This window comes from Orycteropus afer, unplaced genomic scaffold (genome assembly GCF_000298275.1).
Source record: "Orycteropus afer afer isolate SDZICR_OR568_19922 unplaced genomic scaffold, OryAfe1.0 scaffold00031, whole genome shotgun sequence".
Classification (NCBI taxonomy): Eukaryota; Metazoa; Chordata; class Mammalia; order Tubulidentata; family Orycteropodidae; genus Orycteropus; species Orycteropus afer.
In genome coordinates this window covers 16,009,757-16,018,851 of record NW_006921618.1, presented here as the reverse complement: position 1 = coordinate 16,018,851, position 9,095 = coordinate 16,009,757, and the positions used below count along the sequence as shown (strand labels likewise).

The window sequence follows — 9,095 nt, the reverse complement described above, 5'->3', positions numbered from 1 at the left end:
GGGGAGGGAACACTGAAAAAAAAAAATGCATTGACCCATGGGGAAAAAAAACCACAAGCAATGTTAGGGTTGTTTACAAACACAAAAAATTGAAACCAAACTAAAATTCCAACAGTAGGGGAATCAATTAAACTATGGAATATCCACATGATAGAATTCAAGTATCAGTTACAAATGACAATTAAACCCGAGTTCTACTTCTTAGCAGCTGAATAGCCTGGGGAAAGTTTATTAATCTCTCTGCATCTCAGTTTTCCTCTTTATAAAATGGGAGTATTGTGAGAATTAAATGAATTAGCATACTGAAAGCACTTAGGGCAGCACTGACACATAATAACACAATGAATTTTTTTTTAAACAAAAGGATACTATAGATCAATGTCCTAAAAAATGTTAATGATACAGCAAATGAACAAAAGGAGGCTACAAACTAGTATGTAGAGAATATTTTTATAAAATAATCTTATAAACACACATTGTTGTTGTTATGTGCCGTAGAGTCAGACCCGATTCATAGCGACCCCTCCTTGGGTCTCCGAGGCAGTATCACTATGGAAGTAGATTGTCCAACCTTCCTTCCGAGGAGTTGCTGGTGGGTTTGAACTGCCAGCCTTTTGGTTAGCAGTCAAGTGCCTTAGGCACTACGCTACCAGAGATCCTCTTTATATACACACACATTAGGGGAAAAAAAATAGTAGAAGGATTTGCATAAAAATAGAAATAGTATCTCCCTTTAGAAATAAAAAAATACCTTTGCCGACAAGTAGAGTCTGACTCATGGAGACCTCATGTGTGTGAGAGTGGAACTATGCTCTATGGAGTTTTCAGTGGCTGGTTTTTTGGAAGCCTTTCTTTTGAGCTGCCCCTGGAGGGATTCAAACCTTTCAGTTAGCAGTTGGGCACTTCTCCACTTGGGCCACCCCGAGACTCTCTTTGAATAATAGTATTATAGATTATTTTTAATTATTTCTGTTTGTCTCTATTTTTAAAATTTCCAACAAGAAATATGTATTACTTTTATGAAAGGTAAAAGGTATCATCTCTATTAAAATTAAGAACAGCAATGTAACTAAGAAAAGAATCAGAATTACACAGACATTTCTCTTTGTAGCCTTTATTACCATACAATATGAGCTCACAGCATCTATATTACAAACTTTATACACAAATGGCAAAAACAGTTAAGAGATTTTTCTCTCCAACAGCTAATTTATCCCAGTTTTCCCTCTTTATGTAGGAGGGATTAGACAGACTTGTGTAATACTGAGCCTTTCATTTTAAAAGGCTATGATTTCACAAAGGTGAAATTACCACTTGAAGAAAACAGGACACAGAACCAAGTCCTCACTGTCCTCCTTCCTGAGGGAAGGATGCCTGGTTGGTAGAGGGGAAGTGGGACATTCATTATGCCTTCTTTTTTGTAATAGGTGAGGACAGGGTGGACTGCTCCTCTTAGTCACATGAGCTCACATGAGCCTTTTGGGGTCTATCTTCTCTAGATGAACCAGGGGTTTCAGCTGCTCGGCAAAGTTCCTCATGTCATCAGAGACCATGTCCTGCCCAGCTGGTGCAACAACACTTAGTTCCACAAGATAGGACAGTGACAAGGCCTCAGTGCTGTCTGTGTTTCCTGGCACCAGGATGCGGAAAATCTTGTACACCATAATCTTCATGATGCCCTTACGGAACAAGTGTCCCTTGGCAACAAACTCATGGTCCATGCGGAAGCCCATTTCCATCAGGAAGTCAGTGAGGTTCTCAGACGTGGCAATGTCCACGCAGTTTCGCACCAGGGCATGGCGGTTCTTGTCTCCCATTTCTGGTTGCCCCAGGTAGCGCAAGTGCCAGGGTGCCCCTGTCCTATCCATAGAGCGCCGAGCCCTTAGAACAAATGGGCTGGCCTGCTGGCCCTTAAGGAGGAATACCATCTCATGGTCAAGGAAAGTCTCAGGTTCCATGTTGTCACACAAACCACGAAGGCGGTGGATAAGGCTTTCCAAGCTGTGATCTAAAACACTACCTGAACACAGAAAAAGCATTATTGACTCCCAGCCTTCATTCTGGGTCATAAAATTAGCACAAGTTTCAAAAGCTCTAAATGAAAGACCACAATAGTTTAGTGCACTGTTTTGTAAAGCAAAGGTCCAACATGTGAGAATTTAGGAGGTAGCATTGCACAATATTATGAGAAAGTTACTCCTTCGTCAGTTTGTTTATATTTTCTTATTTGATACTACAAAGTGTTCAGGCCCTCTCTATCACTTGTGAATCTCCTGCAGGCTTTGGGGCTCAAGGCCTTTAACAGGTAACAGTATCTAGCTAGAATGTAGTACTACTATCTTTTGTCATCTTACTTTAAATTTTTTCATCTCTTTCCAGAAAATTATGATTTGTCTTTTTTAGAAGAAATACAGTTTCCCTTTTATGTACTATATTAAGTAAAAGAGAATAAACTGCTTCAAAGAAAGGTATTAAGTAATTCTCAGTCTTCATTTTATTCATCTGCTTGGCTGCACTGGATACAGTTGTGACAGGTGATTATACTGACTTTGAAATCTTTTCTTCCTTTTGGGATCACAATTTTCTCCTGATTCATCACCTAACTCACTGACAGTTCTTTTTAAGTCCTCTTTGCTGGTTGTTCCTCACCTTCCCTAAATGGTGGAAGACCTAGAACTCAGACCTGCTCTCTTCTCCATCAACACACTCTCCCTCCCTAGGTGACCTAATTCCCATGGCTTTAAATATCATCTACATCCTGAAACTCCCACATTTATATCTCCAGAACCATGGACTCATACCTTTAACTATTCAATTTCTTTACTTGGATACCTAACAGATCCCTCCACCTTAACACGTTCAGTATCAAACTTACTATTTTCCTTAACTAACTCATTCCTCTTGCAATCTTACCCAACCTAGTAAATGACAATTCTTTGCTTCCAATTGCCTAGGTCAAGGTCCACAGAATCATCTTTGAATTCTTTTTGTTTTCCCACATCCCAATTGAATACATATTTCTGAAATAAATGCAGAATTCAACCACATCTCACTCATTTGATCACTTCCACCCAGACCAAATCTCCCTCATTTCTCACCTGGGCTTTGTAATAACCTGCTTCTACCCTTGCCTTTTTCCTCTCTTTTCCACACAACAGCCAAGTGTTCTTTTAAAAATATAAGGCAGATAAAGACATTCTGCTCAGAATCCTGCTTCCCATGCCATTCAGAATAAAATCCAAAGCCCATACCAAGTCAACAAGGCACTATGTATTATGCAGGTCTCCGCTACCTGTCCCACATCACCTCCTTCTACTCTCCCCCACAATCACTCTCTCTGGCTACAATGGCCTCCATGCTATTTCCTGAAGATAACAAGGTACACACCCTCTTCAGAGCTTCTTCCCTTATTCCCTCGGGTTAGAATGTTCCTCCTTCAGATATAGGCATGGCTCACCTTATCACTTTCTTCAGGTCTCTGCTCAACTGTCACTTTATCAGAGAAGTCTTTTTGGACTACCCTAAATAAAAAAAGCTTATCATCTAAATTTTTAGTTATCTTTCAGAGTGTCAATTATGCATTTATTTATTTATTTATTTATTTTAAGTCATCTTTCTTCTTCCACTGCTGATACTCCAATACTGGAAATATATTCAAATATTCAATAGTGTTATAGGAAAATCACCTCCCAACTCTAAATAATCATGGGATAGAAGATCCTTGGGAGCAGGGAATAATATCCTACATTTAGGGCCGTGTCAGACATGTGGTTGTTCACTTCTCAAGCATTTTAGGTTTGTAGTATGTGTTAGTTCACTGAACATATAGTTATTTAATGCTGTGCCAAGTACTGAGTTGGGAAGCCCTTCCTTCATGGAGATTCCACTTTAGTGCAGGAAATAAAAATAAGTAAACAAATACAAAGAAATTAAGAGGGCAGTAGTGGAGGGACAGGGAGGAGAAAAGGTTTCTTTGAGGGGGTTTAATGTTCAAAGAAGACCTCTTAGACTTCTCTATAAGGGGTGACAACTGAGCTGAGACCCAAAGGATGGAAATAAGATGGTCATTTGAAGAGCTTGGGGAAAAAGTATTCAGGGTAGAGCAGTCATCAAGTGCAAAGGTACCAAGGCAAAAAAGGGGCTGGTAAGCTTACCATGAATAACTCTCAAAAACACTATGCCAACTGAAAGAAGCTTTATACAAGAATACATGCATATGATTCCATTTATATATAAAGTTTTAAACAAGGAAAAGTATTCTATGGTGGGAAAAAATTGGAACAGTAGTTTCTTTATTGGGGAAGGGGTCAGGATGGGGTCTGACATGAAAGGAGCATGAAGGAACTTTCTTGGTGATGATAATGTACATATCTTGAGAAAGGGCTTAGGTTACACAGGTGAATGCATTTGTCAAAACTCCTGGAATGGTCCACCAAGATTTGTGCATTTCTTTATATGTAAATTTTACATATAAAGAAAATAATAAGAAGAAAAGAATGCATAGCCTTGAAACACTGGGGAAGAGCTGCTTCCTCAAAGTAGAGTCAACTTTAATGAAGCAGATGAAGTAAAGCCTTTGGAACCTCCATTTGCTGACAGGGCATGACTCAAAAGGGAAAGGAGCTGCCAACATCCATTAATAATTGGAACATGGAATGTAAGAAGTACCAATCTAGAAAAATTGGAAATTTTCAAAAATGAAACAGACACATGAAGATCGATATCCTAGGCATTAGTGAGCTGAAATAGACTGATATTGGCATATTTTGAATGAGATAGTCATATGATCTACTATGCCAGAAATGACAAATTGAAGAGGAACGGCGTGGCATTCATTGTTAAGAAGTATATTTCAAGATCTATCCTGAAGTACAATACTTTTAGTGATAGGAAAATATACATATGCCTACAAGGAAGACCAGTTAATACTAATACTTTCAAATTTACACACCAAACACTAAAGCCAAAAATGATGGAATTGAAGATTTTTACCAACTTCTGCAATCTGAAATTGATCAACCATGCAATCAAGAAGTATTGAGGATTACTGGTGATTGGAATGAGAAAGTTGGAAACAAAGAAGAATCACTGGTAGTTGGAAAGTAAGACCTTGGTGATAGAAATGATGTCAGAGATTGCATGATGTAATTTTGCAAGAACAATGACTTATTCATTGCAAATACATTTTTCCAACAAAATGAACAGTGGCTATACATTTGGACCTTACCAGATGGAATACACAGGAATCAGACTGACTTCATCTATGGAAAGAGATGATGGAGCTCAATATCTTCAGCCAAAACAAGGCAAGCAGCTGACTGTGGAACAGACCAACAACTGCTTATTGCAAGTTCAAGTTGAAGCTGAAGAAAATTTTAAAAAGTCCACGAGAGCCAAAATATGACATAGATTACATCCCACCTGAATTTAGAGATCATCTGAAGAACAGATATGCTACACTGAACACCAATGACCGAAAACCAGACAAGTTATGGGATGACATCAAGAATATCACACATGAAGATAGCAAAAAGAAAGACAGGAAAGGAAAAAACCAAAATGGATGTCAGAAGAGACTCTGAAACTTGCTCTTGAACAGAGAGTAGCTAAAGCAAATGGAAGAAATGACTAGATAAAAGAGCTAAACAAGATTTCAAAGGGCAGCTTGAGAAGACAAAGCAAAGAATTAGAATGAAATGTGCAAAGAGCTGGAGTTAGAAAAAAAAAAGAAGAGCATGCTCTGCATTTTTTAAGCTGAAAGAAGGAAAAATTCAGGCCTCAAGTTGCAATACTGAAGGATTCTATGGGCAAAATACTGAACAATGCAGAAAGCATCAAAAGAAGATGGAATGTTGTGTTCCTCACCCTACACAACTATGAGACCAGAAGAACTAGATGGTACCTGGCTACTACTGTCAATCACTCGGAGGGGGATCTATGTAGGAGATCCTGGATAGAGAGGGAGAACAATGTGGAACAAAACTCAAAATCATTTGGAAAAAAAAAAAGGGGGGGGGGATGAGGTTTGCTGGTCTGATAGAGCCTGGTGGAACCACTGAGACTACAGTCCCTAGCTGCCCTTCAGGTCACACCTGTGGCTTCCAGCAAAACAAAAGGCAGGTATAGGAGTTGAACATGTACCTGAGGTAAACACACTCCTTGGAGAGAACAATCATGGAAGAAAGAAGGGCTGTGTATGCACAGGGAGACAGCTCAGGGGGCAGGAGTGCATGGAGAGATGGACACAGGGAAGAGGTAACTATCAGGAGGAAGTGGGAGGGGAGCTGTTGTATTGTGGTAAATTGTAGTCAATGTCATGAGACAACATGTGTGTGAACTGCTATATGGAAAGTGAATTTTCTCTGTAAACTTTCACCCAAATCACAATTAAAAGAAGAAGAAGAAGAAGATGGAATGAATACACAGAGTCATTGTACAAAAAGAACTGATTGATGTTCAACTCTTTCAGAAGGTAGCATAATACTAAGAACCAAGGGTACTGAAAGAAGAAGTCCAAGCTGCACTGAAGGAATTGGTGAAAAACAAGGCTCCAGGAACTGATGGAATACTCATTGAAATGTTTCAGCAAACGATGCAGTACTGGAGGCACTTACTCGTCTATGACAAGAAATATGCAAGAAGCTACCTGGACAAATGACTGGAAGGGATCCATATTTGTACCCATTCCAAAGAAAGGTGACCTAACAGAATGTGGAAATTATCAAACATCATTAATATCACATGCAAGTAAAATTTTTCTGAAGACAATTCAAAAATGGTTGCAGCAGTATACTGACTTCCAGAAATTTAAGCTGGATTCAGAAGAGGACATAGAACAAGTGATATCACTGCTTATGTTAGATGGATCTTGGCTGAAAGCAAAGAATACCAGAAAGATGTTTACTTGTGTTTTATTGAGTAGTCAAGGCATTTGACTGTGTGGATTCTAACAAATTTTAGATAACACTGCAAAGAAAGGGAATTTCAGAATACTAAATTGTTCTCATGGTGAACCTGTGCATAGACAAATAGGCTGCTATTTGAACAAACAAGGGAATATTGCATGGTTTAAAATCAGGAAGGGTGTGCATCAAGGTTGTATCCTTTCACCATAGTTATTCAATCTGTATGCTGAGAAAATAATCTGAAAACCCAGACTGTACGAAGAATGTGACATCAGGATTGGAGGAAGACTCATTAACAACCTATGATGTGCAGATGACACAACCTTTCTTGCAGAAATTGAAGATGACTCGAAACACTTACTGATGAAGATCAATGACGAGTCTTCAGTATAGACTATAGTCTTCATAAAGAAAACAAAAATCCTCACAACTGGACCAATAAGCAACATCAGGATAAATGGAGAAAGACTAAAGTAACCAGGGATTTCCATCTACTTGGATTCACAATCAACACCAATGGAAGCAGCAGTCAAGAAATCAGATGACGTATTGCACTGGGCAAATCTGCTTCAAAAGGCCTTTTTAAAGTGTTAAGCAAAGGTGTCTCTTTGAAGACTAAGGTGTGCCTAACCTAAACCATGGTCTTTTCAATTGTCTCATATGCACTGAAAGCTGAACAATGAATAAGAAAGACCGAAGAGTTGAAGCCTTTGAATTGTGATGCTGGCACAGAATATGGAAAATACCATGGACTATCAGAAGAGCAAACAAATCTCTCCTGGAAGAAGTGCAGCCAGAATATTCCTTGGAAACAAGAATTGCCAGACTTCACCTCACCTACTTTGGTCATATTGTTCAGAAGGGTCCAATCCTGGAGGAGGGTATCATTCTTGGTAAGGTGGAGGCTCAGCAAAAAAACAGGAAGACCCCCAACAACATGGACTTACATAGTGGCTGCAATGGTGGGCTTAACTATAGCAAGGATTGTGAGGATGGCATACAACTGGACAGTGTTTTGTTCTGCTGTACAGAGGGTCAGTATGAGTAAGAGTCAACTCAACAGCACCTAACAACAATACTGAGGTCTTCAACTGACATTGTAATGCATCAAAAAATTAAGATGGTTTGATTGGATGGATGGACAGACATGTAATAAAGCAAATATAGTAAAATGAAAATTGTAGCATATAGGTATCAAATGTGGACATTCACTATAAAATTCTTTCAAATTTTCTCTATGTTATGGATTAAATCGTGTCCTATGCAAATATGTGTTAAAATCCTAACCCTAGTCCTTGTAATCCTGACCATTATCCTAATTGGAAACTGTTTTTTTTCTTTTAAGTTAATGAAATCATAGGAGAGTAGGGGTATCCTAAATCCAATACTTTCTAAGTTATAGAACTGGGCAGAATAGGCACAGAGATCCACATAGGGAGAAGATAAATGACACGTAAGGACAAGTCGTCAAACAAAGGAATGCCAAGGATCAACAGCAGACACCAGAGACTAGAAGAATAGCTCACTAAAGGAATCAACACAGCTGAGGCCCTGATACGGACTTTTAGCTTCCAGAACTGTGAGAAAATAAATTTCTGTTCTTTGATGGCATCTGCAGATAACTAAGGCACTAAACGTTTTATATTTTCCATAATAAAATGCTGGGGGAAAAATAGTTGTTTTCAATCAAGTGTTAGAAATTACATAGGATGGCTTTGTATAACAGTTGCTCATCCCCAGGGAAGCCGAAAAGAAAAGAGGAAGAAAGGTATTCCAAGTTACCTGGTTCACTTACCTTGAAGCAGGTACTCCATCATGTTAATGGTGCCCCCAGTGACAGGCATCATGGTGACTGGAGGTGCCTCCATGCTGTCTGTCTGATTAAGCTGAAGACAACAGAAGTGGACTCAGAGCCCCCAAACAAGGTAAGGGACAGGATACACCTCGAGAAGAGTTAGACTTGTTTAAACATCAAGAGAGGTGGAAAGACTGGCTTGTGTCACTGGAATGGACATCAAAAGATCCATCCATTCATTAAAAACTTTTAAAGTAACTGCTATATGACCAAGTAATTCTCCAGGAACTGATGATACAGACATATATAAAAGAGATCTGATCATGGAATTATAGCATAGCATTCTAGAGTCAAGTTCTCAATTCTCCAAAAGGTATCTGTTTAATTTTGAGGAG

At 38.9% G+C, this 9,095-nt stretch overlaps 1 protein-coding gene across 1 annotated transcript; it reads right to left on the bottom strand.

The window, feature by feature from the left end:
* Positions 1 to 1,466: 1,466 nt before the first annotated feature.
* On the bottom strand, positions 1,467 to 8,773 carry MED18 (mediator complex subunit 18). The gene is made up of 2 exons (XM_007935821.2): positions 8,701 to 8,773; positions 1,467 to 2,020 (listed from the first exon to the last, which is right to left on the bottom strand). Exons 1-2 carry the CDS (start codon positions 8,771 to 8,773, stop codon positions 1,467 to 1,469), a joined length of 627 nt encoding a protein of 208 aa, XP_007934012.1.
* Positions 8,774 to 9,095: the final 322 nt, after the last annotated feature.